Source organism: Gopherus flavomarginatus, chromosome 11 (genome assembly GCF_025201925.1).
Source record: "Gopherus flavomarginatus isolate rGopFla2 chromosome 11, rGopFla2.mat.asm, whole genome shotgun sequence".
Classification (NCBI taxonomy): Eukaryota; Metazoa; Chordata; order Testudines; family Testudinidae; genus Gopherus; species Gopherus flavomarginatus.
The window spans coordinates 13,090,665-13,115,353 of record NC_066627.1 but is presented as its reverse complement, the minus strand read 5'-3'; the positions used below and the strand labels follow the sequence as shown (position 1 = coordinate 13,115,353).

The 24,689-nt window shown below is 42.7% G+C and overlaps 1 protein-coding gene across 1 annotated transcript; it reads left to right on the top strand.

Annotated features, from left to right (window-relative positions):
- The first annotated feature begins 1,954 nt into the window (after nucleotides 1–1,954).
- Nucleotides 1,955–24,481, top strand: LOC127030795 (olfactory receptor 5A1-like). The gene is made up of 4 exons (XM_050917531.1): nucleotides 1,955–2,405; nucleotides 16,513–16,591; nucleotides 23,494–23,810; nucleotides 24,096–24,481. Exons 1-4 carry the CDS (start codon nucleotides 1,955–1,957, stop codon nucleotides 24,479–24,481), a joined length of 1,233 nt encoding a protein of 410 aa, XP_050773488.1.
- Nucleotides 24,482–24,689: the final 208 nt, after the last annotated feature.

Here is a 24,689-nt window from a genome sequence, read left to right as displayed (position 1 = left end):
TGTAGTGCAATCTCTTTATCATGAAAGTACAACTTACAAATGTAGAATTACATACAAAAATAACTGCATTCAGAAATAAAACAATATAAAACTTTAGAACCTACAAGTCCAGTCAGTCCTACTTCTTGTTCAGTCAATCACTCAGACAAACAAGTTTGTTTACATTTGCAGATGATAATGCTGCCCATTTATTGTCCACAATGTCATCTGAAACTGAGAACAGGTATTATCATGGCACTTTTGTAGCCTCCATAGCAAGATATTTACATGCCAGATGTGCTAAAGATTCATATGTCCCTTCATGCTTCAACCACCATTCGAGAGGATTCATGCTGATGATGGGTTCTGTTCAATAACAGTCCAAAGCAGTGCGGACCGATGCATGTTCATTTTCATCATCTGAGTCAGATGCCAACAGCAGAAGGTTGATTTTCTCTTTTGGTGGTTTGGATTCGGTAGTTTCTGCGTTGGAGTGTTGCTCTTTTAAGACTTCTGAAAATATGCTCCGCAACTCGTACCTCTCAGATTTTGGAAGGCATTTCACACTCTTAAACCTTGGGTCAAGTGCTGTATCTATCTTTAGAAATGTCACATTGGTGCCTTCTTTGTGTTTTGTGAAATCTGCAGAGAAAGTGTTCTTAAAATGAACATGTGCTGAATTATCATCCAAGACTGCTCTAACATGAAATATATGGCAGAATGCGGGTAAAATAGAGCTGGAAACATACAATTCTCCCCCAAGGATTTCAGTCACAAATTTAATTAACTTTTTTTTTTAACCAGTGTCATCAGCTTGGAAGCATGTCCTCTGGAATGGTGGCTGAAGCATGAATGGGTGTATCAATGTTTAGCATAACTGGCATGTAAATACCTTGCAATGCCAGCTACAAAAGTCCCATGTGTACACCTGTTCTCACTTTCTGGTGACATTGTAAATAAGAAATGGGCAATATTGTCTCCCATAAACGTAAACAAACTTGTTTGTCTTAGCAATTGGCTGAACAATAAGTAGGACTGAGATAACTTATAGGCTCTAAAGTTTTGCATTGTTTTGTTTTTGCGTGCAGTTATGTAACAAAAAAATCTACATTTGTAAGTTGCAATTTCATGATAAACAGTACTTGTAATAGGTGAACTGAAAAACACTATTTTATTTTTTAAAAATGTAAATATTTGTAATAAAATAATATATACATAGTGAACAGTGTACACTTTGTATTCTGTGTTGTAATTGAAATCAATATATCTGAAAATGTAGCAAAACATCCAAAATATTTAATAAATTTTAATTGGTAGGCTATTGTTTAACATTGCAATTAAAATGGCAATTAATTGTGACTAATTTTTTGAGTTAACTGCAAATAATCTACAGTCCTAGTAGAAAATTGATAAATTAACAGTTTTTCTGCTATTTGGGTGAGCTGAAGGGGAATCTGTATCCCAATACCCTATGCCAGTGTTTCTCCAACTTTCCAGATTACTGTACCCCTTTCAGGAGTCTGATTTGTCTTGTGTACCCCAAGTTTCACCTCACTTAAAAACTATTTGCTTGCAAAATCAGACATGAAAATATGGAAGTGTCACAGCACACTATTTCTGGAAAATTTCTGACTTTCTTATTTTGTGTGGTTGAAATTGTAGTTTGTACTGACTTCACTAGCTTTTTGTTTAGCCTATTGTAAAACTAGGCAAATATCTAGATTAGTTGTTTTACCCCATGGAAGATCTGTTCATACCCCCAAGGGATTAGTACCCCTGGTTGAGAGCCACTGCCCTATTCAATACCTGGGTGTGAAGCAGTCCCTTGGCTGACACAGAATATAAACTCCAATGAAATTTGCTATCTCTACTTTTATGGAAAAAAATGGAAGGAAATTGACTGAGTTTTAACCATACAGCAAACCCCCTAAATGATTATTGCTTTTTCTCAATCACCAATTACCTCACACAGAGAATGGCGAAAGTGGAAACCTACACACACCTCATGGAGAAAGAAGAAGGGAAAAATCAAACATCTGTCACAGAATTCGTCCTGATGGGATTTGGGAATCATCCTGAACTGCAAATTCTTTTCTTCCTGCTGTTTCTAGTGATCTACATAGTCATCACGGCTGCAAACACTCTCATCGTAGTACTAGTTGTGACTGATTGGCACCTTCACGCCCCCATGTACTTCTTCCTCAGAAATTTGTCCTGCTTGGAGATCTGTTGCAACTCAACCATCCTTCCCAGGATGCTGGCCAGTTTCCTGACTGGGGACAGGACCATTTCGGTTACAGGCTGCATTGTGCAGTTTTATTTGTTTGGTTTCCTAGTGACCACTGAGTGTTATCTGCTAGCTGTGATGTCTTATGATCGATACTTAGCGATATGTAAACCCCTTCACTATGTCACCCGTATAAATGGTAGGTTCCATATCCAACTAGCAGGCGGATCATGGCTAAGTGCGTTCATAGTTCTTACCATATTAATGTGTTTGATGTCACAATTAGCTTTCTGTGGCCCTAATGAAATTGATCATTTTTTTTGTGACCTCACCCCAGTGATCAATCTCTCCTGCAGCGACGCTAGTCTGGTGACCCTAGCGACTCTTGTATTCTCCTCCATAGACACTGTTCCCCCATTTCTGTTGACAGTGACATCTTATGTTTATATCATCTCCAACATTCTGAGGATCCTTTCCACGTCTGGGAGGCAAAAGGCCTTTTCCACCTGCTCCTCCCACCTTATTGTGGTTACAATCTTCTATGGGACCTTAATGATTGTCTACATGTTACCAAACACTGGTGCACTCAGAGCCCCGAACAAAGTGTTTTCTGTTTTCTACACAATCTTGACATCCATGATCAATCCCTCATCTACAGCATGAGAAACAAAGAGGTCAAGGAGGCACTGAGGAAATTTCTGCAGACGTATAGAGTGTTTCAGAGAAATTGATTGAAATGGGAATAAATCAAATCATTAGCCAAAAAGGAACCATCTACGTGGTCCAATTTTTTTTATTTTTAGAGTTCTATTTATTTAGGTAAACTATGGCAGATCCTCAGCCAGTGTCAATTTCTAGATGGCCATTCATTTCTACAGTGCGATACAATTTGAACCAGATCATTATCTTCCTGTAAATATATATATATTTTAAATCCTGTTCTTAGCTCCAGTTGTCTTTGCCTAAATAAAAAATATAGTCAAGTGCATGATGGGAGATTAAAGCATTCTTTTTTTATTCCCAGTATTATTTAAGTCTCTCTACCTCTGCCTGCCAAGGGTTCTTGTTTTGCAAGGAGATACAGGAAGAGTGAGGAAAGTGTATAACCCTTTTGTGAATAGGAGAGATGTTCAAAGGTGGGGTTGGCAGCTCGACATCCAATCTTTGTTGAAAGACAGTGGGAGCTGAGCATCTAAGTTGGATAAGATGCCTTGAAAACCCCAGCCTATATCTTTACTGATTTGTAGACATTAATAATCAGTTAAGTTTGAGGGCTCTCAAAGATAATTTAAGAAACAAAGCCAACGCCCACTCAAGTAAACAGAATGTTTCCCATTGGCCTCTGTGGGTTTAAATCAGGCTATTCATCCTCAGTTCATCATCACCTTTCCAATTGCAACATAAATATACCAGAAACTTACCAGTTGGCTTGACCATTTTCTGTTGAGTATTAAGTGATAATAAATTTTATTTTCTGTTTTCCTCTTGCATTTTTAAGTACTTGTTCACACATTTTCTGAACACTTGTTAGGTTGTTTGAGCTATAACTATGAGAAATTCCTAATCTATATTTTTTATATTCCTCTTTTATTATTTCATTCAGACAAATGCTTTGAATGTCTCCAGTGAAACAAAGGCAGGATCTGTTTAGTAGAGATGACAGATAATTTTTGTCTCCTATGGAAAGTTTCTTCTTTTTTCTGGATTTGTTCAAAAGACTGAAAACCCCCAATCTGAAAACTATTGATTTTAAATGGGCTTTTGTCCTGATTATTCATCCGCTATGTGTAATATCTTCAGAAATCCACTTTTCCTATGAAAAACAAACCAGTTAACAAGTGATCAATTATGTATTGTCATAAAATAATGGGTTGAGTTTTGTCTCACATTTTTTCTGTGTTGCATTTTTTTTTGAAATAATAATCTAAGCCTTTTGACATTGCCACCAACCTGTTCCATTTGTGGTATCATGTGTTCTGCCTTTCTTGGATTCTCCGTTAGCAGTTTTTTAATCTTTGGAAATGATCCCAGATTGCTGAGATAACACAAAGTTTACAAACTGTTTGGAATTCTTGTGACAGAAGCCAATATCTCTACTTCACCAACATAAGCCAGCTAATATCTGCAACTCTTCCTTATATTGAAAGAAGGAGCTGTGCCAGGGATACAAGAAGACCAGGGAGGTCAAGAGCCAATCCAACACTAAGCCACTGACCTGCTGCTTATACAAATTGCTACATCAGATACTTGGAGTAAAACTCATCACTACCTCGTACTCTACTGTGGATATCTCAGAGGAGCCAGAGTCACAGGGCACTGCCATAAACAGCAAGGAGGAAGAGAAGGAGGATGACAGGGCAACTTATGAACAGGGAGTCCAGCTACGCTGTGAGCTAGAATGTGTTTGAAACACCACCACAGACCAGTCGGTCCTGGCAGTGCAAATGAAGGCATCTCAAGGAAGTGTGCATGGAAAATGACTGTGTGTGTCTTCCAGGGATGGAGCACCCACAAAAAAAATAGTGGGTGATCAGCACCCACCATCAGCCCCCTGGATCATCTCTGCCCCTCCCTTACCCTCCCACCCGCTGGTGGGCCCTGCCGATCAGCTCCTCATCCTCCCTCCCAGTGCCTCCTGCCGATTGTTCAGCAACAGTCAGGTGGTACTGGGGCAGGGAGGAAAGGGAGCAAGCAGGGGCAGGAAGAGAGAAGGGAAGGGGTGGAATGGGATGTGAGTGGGAAGAGGCAGGGATGGGATGGGGGAAGGAATGGAGTGGGGGCAAGACCTGGGACGGAGCGGGGGTCGAGCACACCCCTGTGAACTGGTGAAGTTGACACATTTCCAGGTGTGTGAATGGATTTCCTATAACAATCATGTATTGATGATGCCCCTCTCCCTTACTTAGCTGGACACAGCTTTTGACTTTGTATGAATTTCCTTGGACTAGAAGAAGTAGTGGTACAACCAAGGAAGGTAGAGTTGTTATCTGCTTCCTATTTACCTATAGAGTTAGATCAAGGCAGACCATGTGGATCTGTTTGTTTACGTACACAGGGATGTCCCTTGAACCCTCTTGAGAGATCTCAAGGCAACGTTCATGGAGGTACTCTGCAGCCCTCTCCTGTAGCTTTCTAGGGATGGTGGCCTCATTTCTTCCTCAGCACTAGGACACTTTCCCACTCCAGTTGGCGATAACTTCAGCAGGTGCCATTACATTAATAGGCTAGTAGCATACAGCCTTGGGTAGCTTCAGCATGCCAGCAGCAGCTGTGCTCTCTGAGCCTTTTTACCAGAGGCTAAAATCAGCACCAGCTGTTGAAAAGGGTGCCAGTATTCAGTGACCTTGCCCTGTACACATAGTTTCATGCAACCAAACAATTCCCACTACATTTTCCCCCTCCCACTTTCTCACCCCCGGTGGGCCATACTCACTCATGGCTGGGACTGGTGAGTGTGGCTGTGCACGGTCACTGTGAAGCAGAAGTGTTACTAGGGATTCTCAGAACACCTGGGCCCAGGTAAGGAGGAGAGAGAAGAGGACTCAGGATGACACATCCAGCGAGATCCTGCAAGCCAGGGCTGCATCGGCCTGTATGCAGAGGGCCTGGAGGGTGAACATTGCAGACAGCCTGGAGAAGGGAAAAAACAGACAGTAGAAAGGATGTAGCCTGATTCTTTAACTATCAGGGCCAGATTAACTCTCCTGTGGGCCTGGGGCTATTAGATTTTGTGGAGCCTCTGTCCAAGGGGATGCAGGATCTGGGCTTCCAAGGCCAAATTTCAGTCATATTTATGTAAGTTTGGATGTGGGAGGGTGTGTGAGATTTAGGTGGAGGTAGGCGTTGGAGATGCAGGAGGGGGTCAGGGGATTGGCCCTTAACTTGGGTGGCTTCCAAAAGCGACCGGCACACCCCTCTGGAAGGGGTTTGGGAGGGTGTGGGGGGGGGAGGCAGAGGGCCTCTACAGCATGCTGCTGCCAGCAGCACGCAGATACACACCCCACCCAGGGACCACAGGGATGCCCTGGCTGATTCCGGGAGCGGTGTGGAGCAAGGGCGGGCAGGAAGCCGAGTTAGTCCCACTGCACTGCCGACAATGGCTGGGGCCCCGAGCTCTTTTAAATCATCTAGACCCTTGGGCAATTGTCCCCTTTGCCCCAACCCCTCTGCAGGCCTGTTGCCTAGGCCCTGGGCTGCAGCCCCCAGATCCCCTGCATTAGTCCTGCCCTGTTAACGATTTATAATTGTGTTGGTTGCTAATTGCTAAGTTCATTATTGTATGGGGAACTGGGTTGCACAGCAAAGACATTGGCCCTGAGAGCAAAGCAATGCCTTAGCCATTTTTATTAACACCCTTCATACAGACAAGGAAGCTCCAAACCACATACGCAAAAAGCAGTAATATAGAATGAGGAATGTTTTTGGTGTCATCCCTTGCTCAATATATACTCACACCCTTCCTCGGGGACCTGGTGGTAGGAGACACAGGGTCAGCCCTGTCCCTGGCAAGACAAATGAGTCCGATGGGCCGGACACCCAGTGCCAAAGGTGGATGGTAGATACTAAGCACGAAGTTAGTGATCGAAAATGTAGCCCCTGCCTGGCCTGTTAGAGGGCCTGGATACTATCATGACTATTCATGCAGATGCCTAAACTCCCATGTCCATATTTAACTTCCCCACCCTTGTCGTTTTGGGGTACCTGTATCCTATAAGTTAACATATTCCTTTAGTTCATTATCATATATGTCACCTATTGCGAAAGCAAGTTTGTGGGTAAACATCAGCCAATGATTCTATCCTAAAATATCCAAGCCCAGTATCAGTTCAGTGTTCTTGTGGTTGCCTGGTATCGTTATGTACCAGTTCCCTCTCTTGAGCAAGCTATTCCCAGTTCCCCAAAATCTAGGGTAACAGTCAGGCTATTTTATACATGCTAAGGGTGGTAGGCCTACTTTACTTGTGCTAAACTGCCTAAGCCAAGGTCTTACAGGAGAGAGGCCTGTCGGTTCCTTTCATTACTGCTACATAAATTAAAAAGGCTACAAAAAACAGGAGTCCCAGTAGGAAAAGCAGAAGGAGATGCCCCAAGACACAATGAGGCTTATCCAGCAGCAAATAGAGATGCTGCAGATTCTTATGGACCTACAGGTTCAACAGTCATGGTCTGACTTCCCTTTTCAGTCAACGGAGAATTCCATTGCAAACCTCCCTACACCCCAGCTCAATTTGCACATATGGCATCAGAAGCCGCATTAATACCCCTACTGCTATATCGGGGAAGACAGTAAGGACACCCACAGCTTCACATATGCTGACCTGTGAGAGACACAGCTGCTGTATATGAAGCCAAAAAGGACAAGGATTTTCTTTCCCCATGTAAAGTTCTGTTTCTTTAATTTATTTCAGATTTTTTAATTGTATTTTTTTTTTAGTTGCACAAAGATTCTGTGCACTGGTTTTGGCTTGTGAGAAAAATAGTTTATCTTTATGAGTTCACCATATATGATCCAGAACGCTTAGCTTTACTGAGAACACCCGGTATTTGTTATTGTACAGGGCAACAGATCTCCTGGGGCCAGGGACAAACATAGGGTAATCATTATAAAAGTACAGGAAGCACTGCCAAATGAATAGTTGCATTAACAAACAGTCTTATAATCATAAAGGAGCACGAAGTGCCACACAATTCCTAACAGTCGTCGGAACTTAAGAATCACCACAATGTGTCACTTTGGGTCCTTGTTATAATGCTCTTTCAAGGCCTTCCTCCGCCTCATAGCTCTGCACTGTGCTCTTCTAATTGCCCATGTGTCCGGCTGTTCAAACTAAGCAGACCACCGCTCCACATCTGCCTGCCACCCCTGTGGCATCCCTCTCACCTCGCTTTGCCTCACAGATCTTATGCAGGGCACAGAGGGCAGCTATAACCATTGGGATACTTTTCTCACAGTGGTTCAATCTTGTGAGTAAACCTTCGCATCGCCCCTTCAATCTACCAAAAGCCCATCAATGGTCATTCTGCACCTGCTGAGCTGGTAGTTGAATTTTTCCTTGGTGCTGTCCAAGTGGCCCCTGGACAGCTTCATGAGCCAGAGGAGCCAGGGGCAGACTCAATTCCTGGATCACTATTGTCATTTCTACCTTACCAGTGGTAATCTGCTGGTTGGGAAAGAAAGTCCCTGTTTGCAGCTTTCTGAACAGTCCTGTGTTCTTAAAGATACAAGCATCATGCACCTTCCCTGACTAGCCAACACTGATGTCAGTGGAGCATCCCTGGTGATCCACCAATGCTTGCACGACCCTAGACTAGTAGCCCTTTCTGTTGTTATATTATGTGGCAAGGTAGGCTGGTTCCAAAACAGGGATACGTACATCATCTATTGTCCCACTGCAGTTTGGAAACCTCATTGCTGCAAATCCATTCCCAATGTCTTGCACATTACTGAGAGTTACACTCATGTGTAGCAGGACATGATTTGTGGTCCTGCACACTTGCGTAACAATGGCCCCCACTGCGTATTTTGCAACTCCAAAATAATTGCCCACCGGCCAGAAAAAACCAGAGCACAGTGCCCTCTCAATTGCCAATGCAGCATTCGTTCCGGTGGCTGAGGGCTGGGGCAAGCTCTGCACAGATCCAGAATGTGGCCTTCTGCATCTGTAAGTTCTACAGCTACTGCTTGTCGCCTCAAACCTGCGTTATGAAGAAATCTGTAGTCAATTGCTTCATTTGATCATTCATTTATTGTGTGATGTGATGATTAACTAAATTATCATGTCAAATGTAATCATTGTACATTGAATAGATTTAAATTGTAGGATTATAGAAGGATAAGATTGATCGGTAGTTAGAAGGGAGAAGTATGCATTAGGTATCTAAGTGAATATGGCTAAAATGCAAGGCCTACAGGCTGAGGCCTGCAAGATTTTAGCTCAGCCATACAAGGATTTAGGTTTAGGAAATGCTTGACATAAGTAAGTGACCAAAGTATATCCTGAGGCCATAAGGTTACGGGAAAAGATGGGCCAATGTGTGGTATTGCGAAAAATTAACTGCAAGATTCATTTTTTGTTGTAAGACAACCAGTAGTCACATTTTTCTAACACATGCCCTAACCACAGGGTACATGCTGTGCATAAATGCTAATGAGAATAAAAGGGACTTTAAAACTCTTGTGAAAAACTGGATACCCCAATATTCTTGGGGGACACAATACAGATAAGGAAAAAGAGGGTTGACCTTTGTATGCACATGTGCAGTGTATTATCTATAGTCAGAATCACATTACAAAAAACAGTGTCCTGAATGGTAAAAATGAGTTAACTTCAGGAAAACTCCAGCAGGAAACATCTCTCTGTTGATGATCAATTATTGAGGAAACCCTCAGATCCTAAGATTTTCTAGGAGGATGTGAGCATCACATATGCATGAGTATTTTTAGGAATTTTATATGCTTAGGTAATCATAATCATGCTGGTAACTTTAATAAAATGGATAAGGCAGACTAGACATTGTTCTTGTGAATGGCTTGTGTTTCTTTCCTTGCTTTTTGTGTTCTTGGAGACTAGATCTGAGACAAATGACAGAGTTACCTTTCAATCTGAGCTTAAAACTGTAGCCAACAGAGACAGAACCATGGTAATATAATACAAAATTACTTAGTAGTAAATTAATATAATTAACTAAATTCACTTGAGATAAAATAAAAGGCTACAGATCCCACCTGTCAGTGCTTGTTTCTTGGGTCCAGAAGCTGTGCTCCACCATTTGGCAGGGATGATTTAATTGAGGATTGGTCCTGCTCTGAGTAGGTAGTTGGACTAGATGACCTCCTGAGGTCCCTTCCAACCCTGATATTCTATAATTCTGTGATCTACCACTGCTCTGTGAATGCTACCAACAATGTTGAATTGATTTGCACTATGTCCCACAGCAATCTGTCCTCCATGAAAACATTACATTTCCCTGCTGCTTCATTTCTTCTTGTGGCTCTCCAAATATCAGAGTATCATGCTGTGATGTTGCACCCCATAATGCTTTTTAGAAATATGCCTATGAATGTATATATGACATAACTGGAATATGTTTTATGCTACATATGCCATGTAACATGTAACTATGCAAAGGTTATGATCTACTGAAAATATTCATCCCATTTGTTTGCATGTATCATTTTTGTATTCAAAGTTATGAATATTGGCTGTGTACTTGTTTGATTTTAAGTAGCATCAGTGAAGCATTTGGTCAGCTTCTTGAGAAAAGACTATTTTTAATATGTGCCCAGTCAAGAAAGACTTAAGCTGACAATAGACTTTGATAGATGCCAATCTATATCTGAGCTTTCCTGAGAGCATTCCTGTAGAGAACTAAGCCATGCATGGACATGTGACTTCCCCAGGTGACTCCAAAACTCCATCTTGTAGAGGGGATTCTACACAGGGGAAGGGAGGGATTTCCACCCACAATAGAGAAACTATGTAAAGCCCTGGGAGACCCCTTCATTTTGTCTTCAGCTATCTCAAGAGGTAGCCTCTCCACCCCCAAGGGATACCTGAAAGAAACTGGAACAAAGGACAGTAACCACTGGGGTGTGAGTGATTGCTGGACCCAGACTAGAAGGAGGCTAGTCTGTAAAAGAAGTTTATTGGAACATCTCTGAGGGTGAGGGGAGCCTCAGTGCTGGTGCACTCAGAACCACTAGCCCAAAGCAGGTCTACTGCTTAGACCCAGGTATCAGTGATTTAAGATCTGCAGCATGTAACAAGACTCCTAATGGAGTTAAAATTAGTCATCTGTAACACTTTCTTACTGTATTAGGTTTAGACTTGCGTGTTTTGTTTTATTTTGCTTGGTAATTCACTTGCTATTACTTGTGTAACCCTTCTGCCGGTCAGAGTTGGCAGCATCAAGGACCGGGTTCAGTATCTGGGAGTTCCTTTTCAATAACACAATGCAAAACTGGCTTGAGTGTACACCCAGTGATCTGGGACAATTACATACCACCCTCTAGGCACCTCTAAGAGGAGATACTTCCCTTCCTGCAAGCACAGACTCTGAGTATAGCAAAAGCCTTTTATTAAAGGAGGGAAACAATGCAGCGTTATGTGAGGAAACACCAAAAACAGTGTTCATAACACAAACTACGAGCAAAAGACACACCCACAAGTAAGTTTGTCAGTGTCCTTTTCTCCTTAGGTTCTGAAGTCCAGCAACCTAACAGCCACCCTACCCACACTTTCTGTCCTTGGTCAGCGCAGCCCCCAGAGTTCAGAAGTTCATCTGCAAAGTTTACCTCTCAGCCTGGGTAGAAGGAGGACAGGTATGGGGGCACCTTATATGCTCCTCTGCTTGGGTCAATGGCCGATTTCCAGGCCTCTCTGTGGTTCTGCTGTAGTCTTCACCACCAGCCGCAATTCTCCACTAGCCACTGTGCTAGCCACACCTCTCTGCTAGCCACTCACCAATAAGTCTTCAGGGCCTTCGCATCCCTAACACATCTCTCTGTGATTTCAGCTCTGCAGCATGTGACAAGACTGCTAATGGACTCAAAACTAGCTCTGTTATACAGTGGGAGGAGGGAGAGGAGAAAAAGAGGGATAAAATGGTGCTTAGGACCCTCAGAGCAAGCAAGCACACACGCACACATACCAACCTCTCTCTCTCTCAATTCCCTGTCCTTTGAAACCCATATCCCTTGCCCAGAGATTGCTACTTAGTTGAAGGAGAGTCCCTCCACATTACAATGCCAAGTACAGTTCTACTGTCCTTGATTCACATAACCAGGATAACAACACTTTATTACTTCTGCCTCAATAACAAAGAGACTGGTGATCCCACAGCAGCCAAAGTGACCATTTGGGCAAGCAGTCCCAACATTCTAGGCGGAGTGGGAGGGCCAATGCAAACGAGATCAGCCCCCAAAGTCCTTTCCCACAGTTCACCACCAGATGTCAGGATACAGCTCATTCTCACTCTGCTTACACTTGGAACCACTTAAGTCCTACTTTTTGTATTTAATAAAATCACTTTTTACTTATTAAAATTAACCCAGAGTATGTATTAGTATCAGGTTAGGGGAGAGAAACCACTGTGCATATCTCTCTATCAGTGTTATAGAAGGCAACCAATTTATGAGTTTATCCTGTATAAGCTTTATACAGGGTAAAATAGATTTATTTGAGGTTTGATTCCCATTGGGAGTTGGGTATCTGAGTGCTGGAGACAGGAGCACTTCTTAAGCTGTTTTCAGTTAAGTCTGCAGCTTTTGGAGAAAATAGTTCAGACCAAGGTCTGCGTTTGTAGCAGGCTAGTGTGTCTGGCTCAAACCAGGCAGGATACTGAAGTTGCAAGCTGGCAGGGAAAACAGGCTCAGAGGTAATCTAAGCACATCAGGGGGAAGTCCCAAAGGGGTTTCTGTGATCCAACCCATCACATATGCATCCTCTGTTTGCAACAGTCGTGACAACAGTGCAGAGCTGTGCAGTTTCCATGCTTCAGTCAGAGATGTCAGAGAGAGAGAGAAGGGTCATGCAGGATTGTTTTATTTTTAAGAAAGGTGTGAAAATGATAGGAAATGGAGGGCATTATGGGATGGAGAAATTGCATAGTGGGAAGTTGACTCTTTCTCCCAGTCACCTCTGCCTGACTCATTTCTGACCCATAATGTATTGCCAAAACTTCCCAAAAGAGACTGAGCTGGATGATGGCGAGTTGAACATCAGGATACCTACTCATGGTACATCAGGAGTGGATTGATTGTGGATTGACGCAAACAATCCTGGTGTATATGCAAGGAGTCAAGCATGAATGCACACAAGCAACAGTGTCTGTAAAGGATTATGCCAAAGTAACTTGCATCGAACAAATTTTGTAGTGTAGGCATAGTCCCTCAAAGAATTCTTACATCTGGTCTATTAGAAAAACACCCAATCCTAATTTACAAATTTCTAGTGATAGAGAATCCATCATGACCCTCGGTAAATGTTTCCAGTGTTTAATTACCTTCACTTCTTTCACTCCCCCAACCAGAGTTCTTGGCTATTTCAAACCCCAGTGAGGGCACAAGGCCTTCTAAAAAAAAAGGCAAGAAACTTCAGTGAGATTAGCGCACATAACATGGGGTTTACAAGTGCTGGTCTCCAGTGCCTGAGTTTTGAAGACTTTTAAATGTCTTTAATCTTACACAGTGCTCCATTGGGTAAGGCACTGGACAGTGAATCAAGAGATCTGGATTCTGTCTGCTGCTCTGACCTGAAGTGAGGTCTTGGACAAACCATTGTAACTGTCCCTTCCCACTCCCCTTTCTCTATGTCAAATGTGAGTTTTTTGTACATGGTCAGACACTTTCTCTGTATGTGTATAACACTCAGAACAATGAAGCCCCACATCTCTATTTGAGTCCTTAAGAAGTCACCAGCATCAAATAATCACATCTCTTGTGCTTTTGGTGATTTCTACTGGGGCAATATAAAATCACTCCCACTTCTATCTCCAAACCCACAACCAAATCCCAATTCAGGGGAAAAGGAACAAATACAATCTAAAAAATGAAAAATTTCAACCCAAACCAGAGGGTTTTGTTTTCACATCAAAAAATAACATGAGACAGAGATTCCATTAAATCTACAATGGACTTTACTAGGCTTATTTATTTGATGTTGAAATTACCCAGATATGACAGTGATGGGTAGTGATACAAATCTCTCAGATACACACTGAAATTTTTGAACAGTAAAAGACAAAAGCTCTCAATCTGTGTGGCCCAGAAGCTGGGGATGACATATTGGTGGAGGACGCCTGGGGGCTATTTCCAGCTATGCCAATGGCTGTTTCATAACTCTTTGGAAATCATGTCCATTCTCTGTGCCTCAGTTTCCTCATCAGTCAATTGGGGATAAATATCCTGGCCATACAGTGTAGTGTGCTTTGAGATCCATGGATGGAAAATGGCCTGTAAGAACTAGATGTTACTATTAAAGGCATGGAAACGTATTCTCCATTCTCTTGAGTTCTTGACACACACAGAGCACATGGAGGAAAAGAAAAACTTCCTTTGAGATGAGAGTGCCAGAGGCATCAGCTTTGGTGTTACACTGTTCTAACAAAAGAGGACAATGTTAATATCTTCCCTATGAAGGTAATTCTAAGTGATCCCCAGCAGGATGCCCAAAGGAGCTCCCAGCAGCAGAGGTGGCCTGGGGGGAGGCTGCTTTCACCAATAAAAGATGTGAGAATCCAGAGCAGGAGACATTAAGGATTTGTGTCATGCAGACTGGCATGCTGAGCAGCAGGAGAGAAACCTATCCCAACAGCAATGTGCAACTATCTCTCCTAGAACCAAGAGGACAAGACTGACTGTGAGAGCAGACCTGTCACCGTCGATGGAGATGTCGCTGCTTCATGCTGAGGATTAAAGGCGAGTGAGACAAGTCACAAGGCAAATCTTCAATCATTCCTCTTGGTCAGTTTCTTCACTCACTGGAGCTTTGCCTGAGTAGGGACTTCAGAATGTGATAATGATTTCTCACTAGAGAAACTGATGAAAGACAAAGGAGATCTGCCTACCACCCCTCACCTCTCTCACTAATAAGCCATTTATGCACCTTTCTCAGCTCTTATATCTATCCCTATATCAAGTCTCTTCTACAGTCTCTCTCTGTCTTTTTATCTCTCCTGCTACCAAATCCCTTTCACATCCCTCCATCTTTTTACTTAGACATCTATAAATCTCTGTTGAATTCCTTGCATATCTGTCTACCTGTCTACCTATCTCCTTCTGAGAGTTCCCATAAAAACTCCTCTGTCTATCCATCAATCACCTTACACATCCTTCTATCTGTCTGTCTCCCTATCCTGGACATCACTTCACTTTCTCAGAAACCTTTCTCCACCTTTCTCCTCAGTTTCTCAGCTGTTTCTCAGCTGCCTACTCAGCCCTTCCTGTAGTGCAGATTCCTATGTGCCTGCCCACCCCAGATCTGTGAGATGCTATTTATCTTCTGTTGTGTGTCTTCTGCATGGATTTCGGAGGGAGCAGAGAGCCCTCAGCATTTCCTGGGAGGGTCTGAGCACCACACAGGAAAGGGCTCTACATTTGAAATACATGCAGACTGGAAATCCTTACAGATTATGTAACGGCACCAGTGGGACAAACCTTCTCTGGTTATTTAATGCTCCACCTCAGCTCTCAAGAGTAAGGGTAGCCCAGTGGTTAAGACACTAGATAAAGGTTTCTCAAACAGGGGTCGCTGCTTGTGTAGGGAAAGCCCCTGGTGGGCCAGGCCGGTGTGCTTACCTGCCCCATCTGGAGATTCAGCCAGTTGCAGCTCCCACTGTCCACAGTTCACTGCTGCAGGCCAATAGGGGCTGCTGGAAGCAGCAGCCAGTACATTCCTCGGCCTGCACCACTTCCAGCAGCTCCCATGGCCTGGAGCAGTGATCCATAGCCAGTGGGACCTGCGTTCGGCCAGACCAGAGGACGGGGAAGGTAAACACACTGGCCCGGCCCACCAGGGGCTTTCCCTACACAAGCAGTTACCCCTGTGTGAGAAACCCTGCACTAGCTAGTCATTTGGTTTCTAGACTAGACTTGGGTTCTATTCTCTGCAATATCACCACCTTTCTGAATACCATTGAGCAAGTCACCCTGGGCCAGAATTTTAAAGGTATTTTGGTGCCTACTTGGATTTTCAAAAGTAGCAGCCTGCCTAAAACCCATTCAGATCAATGACATTTAGTTGCCTGGATGCCTTTGAAAATCCCACTAGATCCCTAAATACCTTTAAATATCTGGCTCTGGCTGCTTTTTTGAAAATATATTTTAGCCAAACACAATTAATTGAGCTCAATGAAGGACTAGCTGGGAACATTCTTTGTTGTGGGTTATAGTGGATGTCAGATGAGATGAGCTAATGGTCCCTTTTAGCCTGTAACTCCATGAACTGATGAATGAAAGAAGTTGAGAACATGCATAGAAAAGTGAGAAATTCACTGTGTTGCTGCTCTTTGGCTGGGATGGTGGGGAAAATCTGTCCCTACCTGGGTGAGAAGTCGTTCCTCAGTTGAGAGGGAATATAAACCCTCTTCATTGGCACACTCAATTTATAATGAATTAGATAAAGGGAAACCGTAGCATTGTACAGCAAACTCCTTCACAAATCAGTACTTTTTCTTAATCACTAGTTGCAGCACATGGAGAATGGAGAAAGCAGAAGGGGAAAATCATACGTCTATCACAGAATTCATCCTGCTGGGATTCGGGAATCTCCCTGAACTGCAAATTCTGTTCTTCTTCCTGTTTCTAGGTATCTACATAGTCACCATGGCTGCGAACATGCTCATTGTAGCACTAGTTGTGGCTGATCAACACCTTCACACTCCCATGTACTTCTTCCTGGGGAACTTATCCTGCTTGGAAATCTGCTACACCTCCACCATGCTGCCCAGGCTGCTGGCCAGTCTCCTGACGGGGGACAGAACCATCTCTGTTATGGGCTGCATGGTTCAGTTTTATTGGTTTGGTTTCCTAGCAACTGCTGAATGTTATATATTAGCTGTGATGTCTTATGATTGGTACTTAGCGATATGTAAGCCCATGAGCTATGCAACACTTGTGAATGGCAGGTTCTGTATGCAGCTAGCAGCTGGATCTTGGTTAATTTCACTCATCGTTCTATCCATATTAATATATTTTATGTCACATTTAGACTTCTGTGGCCCCAATGAAATTGATCATTGCTTCTGTGATCTCACCCCAGTCACTAATCTCTCCTGCAGTGACACTTCTCTGGTCATCCTGGCGACCCTCATCTTCTCTTCCATAGACATCATTCTTCCATTTCTTTTGATTCTGGAATCTTATATTTATATCATCTCCACCATTCTGAGAATTCCTTCTACCACTGGGAAGCAAAAGGCCTTTACCACGTGCTCCTCTCATCTTATCATGGTGACAGTTTTCTATGGGACCCTAATAACTGTCTACATGTCACCAAACACTGGGGCCCTGAGAGCTCCAAATAAAATGTTTTCATTCTTTTACACTGTCTTGACACCCCTGATCAATCCCCTCATCTACAGCCTGAGAAACAAATAGGTCAACGAAGCCCTGAGGAGAGATCTGCCAAAATGTAGGTTATTCCTATGAATTCAGAGAAATTAATTGAAATGGGAATAAATCACTAGTCAGAAGGGAACTATCTGAGTCAGTCTTTCTCAAGCTGGGATCCACGGACCCTTGGGGTCTGTGAGGTTATCCCAGGGGGGCTGCGGGCCCCTTACCAATTCCTTCCCCTCTACCCAGCACCTCCTGCATACCAGGAAACAGTTATTTAGTTGCTTTGAGATTTGGTTTCTACTTTTCCTATGCTGCTTTGAAAATCCCTGCCTCTATCTTTATGGATTTGTTTACATTAACCCTCAGTTGAGTTTCAGAGTTTTCAAAGAAGAATTGAGGAACAAGTCTGACTTTCACTGAGATCAAGGGAAAGGTTCCCATTGACTTTAAAGGGATCTGCATCAGGCTACTCATCCTGTGTATATCACAACCTTTCCCAGAACAAAACAAATGATCTAAAAAATTACCCGCTGGCATGACCGAGAACTGTTCAGTATTCAGTGGCAATAAAATGTGCTTTCTTTTTTTCTGTTTTCCTCTTGAGTGTTTTTTAATAATTCTTCAGACATTTTCTGAATACTTGTAAGGTAGTTTGAGATATAATCATAAGAATGTTCTATTCTGGATTTTTTAGATTTCCCCATTAATTCTTCTAGTCTTATGAAAATGTTCTGAAAGTCTCACATTAAACTCATGCATGATATATATCTCCATCATTTTTAATCCCCTTGAGTATATATATAAAATATATTGCTAATAGAAAATTTTTTAAAAAATCAGGATTTTTTCCAAAAAAACTGAAAACTGTCAGTCTGAAAAATACTGGATTTAAGTGGGCTCTGGTACAAACTACTGATGTGTAATCTCTTCAAAATCTACTTTTCCTGCAGAAAATCAAACCAGCTAACAAGTGACCAACCAGCACAGTAACAAAAGTTATTTATTCAGTTATTATATAATAGATTCTTTTCCCCCTTCTCTCTCTTCCCCCAATGCATTTTAAATAAAATTCCTAAATCTTTTGACCTTGTCAGAAGCCTGTCGCATCTGTGACAGCCTGTTGTCTGTGTTCCTTGGATTCTCCATTAGTCTTTGCAAATTGTCGAGATACTCTTGGCTTACAAGCCCAGTGCTCTAATGCTTAAGCTATGGAGAGTTTATGTGACCCATCATATCTTACACTGTGTCATAACTATAAAGGGAATGTAACAGCTCTCCTGTGTACAATACTGTAAAATCCCTCCTGGCTAAAGACAACAAAATCCTTTTAACTGTAAAGGGTTAAGAAGCTCAGGGTTAAGGACACCTGATCCAAAGGACCAATAAAGGGACAAGATACTTTCAAATCTTGGTGGGGGGAAGGCTTTTGTTTGTGTGCAGTTTGTTTTGAGAGTTGTTCGCTCTTGGGACTAAGAGGGACCAGACATCAATCCATGCTCTCCAAATCTTTCTGGATAAGTCTCTCATAATTCAAACTTGTAAGTAACAGCAAGGCATGTTAGTTTTATCTTTGTTTCCTCAACTTGTAAATGTTCATTTTCCTAAAGAGTTTACCTCTGTTTGCTGTAACTTTGAACCTAAGGCTAGAGGAGGTTCCTCTGGGCTCTTTGAATCTGATTACTCTGTAAGGTTATTTTCCATCCTGATTTTACAGAGATGCTCTTTACTTTTTTTCTTTAATTAAAAGCCTTCTTTTTAAGAATCTGATTGATTTTTCCTTGTTTTAAGATCTGGACTCACCAGGAATTGGCGGAGGGAGGAGGGTGAATGGTTAATTTCTCCTTGTTCTAAGATCCAAGGGTTTGGATTAGTGTTCACCAGGAACTTGGTGGAGAAATCTCTCAAGGCTACTCAAGGAAGGGTTATAGTACTTGGGAGGGAGATATTCTAAGGGGGCAGATAGACAGAGTTTCCCAAATGACTCATAAATAATTTGGGTGGTGACAGCAAAAGCAGATCTAAGCTGGAAGTTAAGCTTAAAGGTTCTCATGCAGGTTCCCACATTTGCATCCTAGAGTTCAGAGTGGGGAAGGAACCTTGACACACTGTGCTCCAGCAAGTAAGGCATGGGGCTAGAAATCAGAACACCTGTTTTCTGTTATTTTTTCTGATCTTGGGTGAGGCTTCAGCCAAGCCATTGGCCTCTCTTTCCCCAACTTCCCCTTTATCTATTTCATTTGGAAATGTTGTGGGGCAGGGAGTTTATCTCCTCATGTCTGTGATCACCCAGTGCAATGGGGGTCCCGTCTCTATTTGAGTCCTTAAGGAGTCCCCATAGTCAATTGTAACACCCCTTGTGCTTTTGGTGATTGCTGCAGGGGCTGACCAGGACATTACCTAGGGACGTGGTAGAATCTCCATTCTTAGGGGTTTTTAAGGCCCAGCTTGACAAAGCCCTGGCTGGGATGATTTAGTTGGGAATTGGTCCTGCTTTGAGCACGAGGTTGGACTAGATGACCTCCTGAGGTCTCTTCTAACTCTAATTTCTATGATTCTATGATTCTATGGTATTTAACAATATAAAATGACTCCAACTTGTGCTCTCAAAACTCCAACCAAAACTCCAAGCACAAAAATAGAATGAATATAATCGAAAAAATCAATAACAAAAACAAACCCCAAAGCAGAGAGCTTCATCCCCACCCCACCCCACGCCAAAAAGAGGAAGGAGCTAGAGTCTGCATTAAATATAGAAGTGATTTTGCTATTAATGTCAATTTCATGTTAAATTTGCTCAGATGCTACAGAGATGGGCAGCAACACAAATCCCTGTGACACATACACAAATCTTTGAACGTTAATAGACAAAGCATCTCAGTCTGTATGGTCCAGCAGCCATGGTGATACACATTGACTGAGGATGTCTGGAAGGTACACCCAGATATGCCAAAGTCCTGTTTCACAACCCTTTTGGAATCACTTCCTTTTCCCGGGCCTCAGTTTCCACGTCTGTATAAGGGGGATAAAGATACTGTCATGTGGTATAAAATGCTGTGAGATCTATGGATGGCCATATGTTATTACTAAAGACATGGAAATTTATTTCCCATTCTCGGGGGGGTCTTGAAACAGACATTGCACATTTGGGGAAAGGGGAGATTTCCACTGGCATTTGAATACTTGTGGCATCAGCTTTGATGTTTCACTGTTTTAATAAACAACACCATGTTAATTCCCCTATGAATGTAATTGTAAATGATAACCAGCAGTAGGGCCCCAGGGAGATCCCAAAAGCAGGAAGGGCTAGGGAGAGACTGCTGTACCTGATAAACATTGCAAGGATCCAGAGCGGGAGTCATACAAGGACTTGAGTGAGGCCAACAATCATGCTGGGCTACAGGAGAGAGAGACATCCCTCCACAACATGTAAGTGTCTCCCGAGCAGAGGACAAGTCTGACTGTGAGACCGAACCCAGTCATTGTTGATGAAGACGTCGCTGCTTCATGCTCAGGATTAAAGGTGAGTTTTATCAGTCTTAGGGCAAACCCTCAAACTCTTCCTCAGACTTTACCTCACTAAGAAGAACACTCTTAGTAGACAGGGTCCTCACCTCCTGGCAGCTTTGCTTAAATGAGGACTTAAGCATCTCATCATGATAGTGCTAGAGAAATGGATGAAACATAAAGAAGATCTATATGTTTAGCTTCTTATCTATCTATCTATCTAGACAATTACTCATCCCTCTATCTATCTACTTATTTATCACTTCATCTCTCTTTTGAGTTCCCAACAGATCTATCTAAACTTTAAAAAAGTATCTGTTTCTGTCATCAAAATCTTGCTCTATCCACCCTTCTCCTTACACATCCCTCTATCTCTATATCCTTCTTCTCCCTTCTTTCTATCTGTCTCTCTCTCTTTCTTCCTGAGAGTCCATCATATTCTTAATGTTCACATTCTACATGTCTCTTGTTGAGAATCTTCTCAATGGATTACGATCGGAGTTGAAGCCGCTCAGCATTTCTTGAGAGTTGCTGAGCACCACACACAGAAAGGTTGCACATTATAAATGAACTGTATGTGTCTCGGCATTCCTTACAGATTGGGAAGCAGTGACACCTGCATAACAAACTTTGCCTGGCCGTTTGCTGTTCCAACATTGCACTAAAGAGCAAGGATAGTCCAATGGTTGGGCACTATGGTGATGTTTGGGAGACCTGTCTTCCGTTTTCTGCTCTGCCACAGCATCAATATGTAGTACCGATCAAGTTACTCGGGGCCCAATTTTTAAAGGTATTTAGGTGCTTAGTGAGTTGGGAGCTAGGCACTGGCTGCTTTTGAAAATTGCACTAGGCACAGAATACCTTTAAAAATCTGTCTCTTTTGCTGTCTGCTTCAGCTCTCCATCCATAAAATGTGGATAACAGCATTGCTGTACCTCACAGAAAGATTATGAGGTGTGTTGTTGTAATGGGGTTATCTAAGAGCCATATAAGGGTGCACTTTCCTTTCTTCCCCCCACTATATCCCTTCATAGCTCCTGATGTTACTGAATGGAGAGAGTGGCCTAGTGTACTAAGTTACTGCTGCGCTTTTTTGCTGCACAGAGCTGGTCTGCAGCTCCACCCCAATTGACACATGACAGTCAAACAACAGCTGAGAGCTAATAATTGGTTGTATGTTTTTGTAACTCCTTAAATAGTTGATCAGTAACTAATCGTTCACAAATCATGACCGATAATAAGAGGATTTAGTGTTCCTTGATCGGCCACTAAGGGAATAAGAGTGAGAGGATTCTGCATGTGTGCCTGATTGGGGGGTTTCCTTTGTGCTTTGGGCAGGAACCTCTACACAATCTCTTGTTTTCTGTGCTGCTGATCAGTATCCTGCCCTCATTTCAGGCACTAGCTGGATACAATCACATTCATGTCCTAAAGTGTCTGTCCGTATGACCTATCCCCCAACAAATAAATGTAGGAGTCAGAAATAGAGGAGCAACTCAAAATAAGCTCCCCCTGTGATGCCATGGATGTGATCCCTGGATGGATAAACAGAGGAATAATGAGCAGGAAAGTGTAATCCCCTCTCTATATGAGTGGGAAGGATAGCTCAGTGCTTTGAGCACTGGCCTGCTAAACCCAGGGTTTAGATCTTAATCCTTGAGGGGTCCACTTAAGGATCTTGGGCAAAAATCTGTCTGGGGATTGGTTGGTCCTGCATTGAGCAGGAGGTTGGACGAGATGACCTCCTGAGGTCCTTTCCAACCCTGATATTCTATGATTCTACCGTACTGGTGAGACAGGCAATGCAATACTGCATCCAGTTCTGGGGTCCACATCTTAAGAAGAATGTTGTAAGATCACAGATGATTGTAACTCAAAGAGACACAGAAATGATGCCGGGCTGGAGGAAATGCTTAACAGTGAGAAACAGTTCAAAGAGCCCCACTGTTTAGCTTATCAAAAACAAGACTGAGAGCTGACTTGATTACACAGAATAGGGAGAAAGGAGCAGGTACTAAAGGGCTCTTGAAACTGGTGGACAAAGGAAGGACAAAACCCAATAGCTGGACGTTAAAGTCAGACCAAATTAAATGAGAAATAAACACACATTTTCAAAAGTGAGAGTGATTAACCTGTGGGACAAAGTATCAAGGTCAGTGGTGGATTCCCTGTCCCTTGATGCTGTCCACTCAGGACGGAGGGTCAGACTTTTGAAGGCATTGAGATGGTAAACACCCATTGAAGCTGCAACTCCTTGGGAGCCTAGATTCTTTTAAATTCCTACTAAGTGGCTAAATAGCCTTAAAGATCTGGTCCGGAGGCTTTTCTAGAAGTTCTTCATTAGCCGAACACAGGTTATTGAGTTCCAGGTGGGGGAAACTGGGGAAAACCACAGTGTGTGTTATACAGGATCTAACCGCCCTTTTGAGCCTTAAAACTTCTTAATCCATACATGAAAAAACCAAAAACCTGTGGACAAGGGAAGAAAGTGATCAGTTAACTGTGTTGTTGCTTTACTGGACAAGCAGAGGGGGGGAATTCTCTGTTCCAAACTTCTGTGCAAGGCCTGAGTGTGACACAGGTTTTTTGTTTTTGTTTTGTTTTGATTGTGAATGAATATAAACAATGTAGTGTGAACTATTATGGAATCAAATAGAGAGAAATCCATCCAGATTCATGGTACAGCATCCACACTAACTAATTATTACTTTTTCTCCATCACTAGATATGTCATATGGAGAGAGCAGAAAGAGGAAACCGACGTACGTCTCATGGAGAAAGGAGAAGGGGAAAATCAAACATCTGTCACAGAATTCATCCTGCTGGGATTTGAGAACCTCCCTGAACTACGCATTCTTTTCTTCCTTCTATTTCTAGTGATCTATGTAGTCACCATGGCTGCGAACATGCTCATTGTGGCACTAGTCTTGGCTGATCAGCACCTGCACACACCCATGTACTTCTTCCTGGGGAACTTGTCCTGCTTGGAGATCTGCTACACCTCCACCATACTGCCCAGGCTGCTGGCCAGTCTCTTGACTGGAAACAGGACCATTTCTGTCAGCCAATGCATCATACAATTTTACTGCTTTGCTCTGCTACTGACCACAGAGTGTTATCTGCTAACTGTGATGTCTTTTGATCGCTACTTAGCAATTTGTAAACCACTGCACTATGTCACCTGTATGAATGGCAGATTCTGTATTCAGTTAGCAGCTGGATCTTGGATAAGTTCATTCATACTTATTACCATATTAATTTCTTTGGTTTCGCAATTAGCATTCTGCGGCCCTAATGAAATTGATCATTTTTTTTGTGATCTCACTCCAGTCATTAAGCTCTCCTGCAGCAACACCAGTCTGGTTACCCTGGTGACCCTCATATTTTCATCAATAGACACTGTCCCCCCATTTCTTTTAACTCTGACATCTTATGCTTATATCATCTCCACCATCCTGAGAATCCCTTCTACTACTGGGAGGCAAAAGGCCTTTTCCACTTGCTCCTCTCACCTTATTGTGGTTACAATTTTCTATATGACCCTAATTACTGTGTACATGTTACCAAACACCGGTGCACTCAGAGCCCCAAACAAAGTGTTTTCTGTCCTTTACACTGTCTTGACACCCCTGATCAATCCCCTCATCTACAGCCTGAGAAACAAGGAGGTCAAGGAGGCGCTGAGGAGAGCTCTCCAGAAACGTAGGCTTTAGACAGGGTGATTGATATGGCAATAAATCAGTTCTGGTCTAAAAGGACTGATTTAGGTGGCCCAAGACCTTGTCAGCCCTCCTGAGTTATAGCAAGAAGATACTCACCATTTTTTACATTTGCATCTCCTATTCAGTTGTATTTATTTAGGTAAATTGGGCTGATCCTTAGCAAGTGTAAACTGACACAGCTGCTTGGTCGTTATTCCCG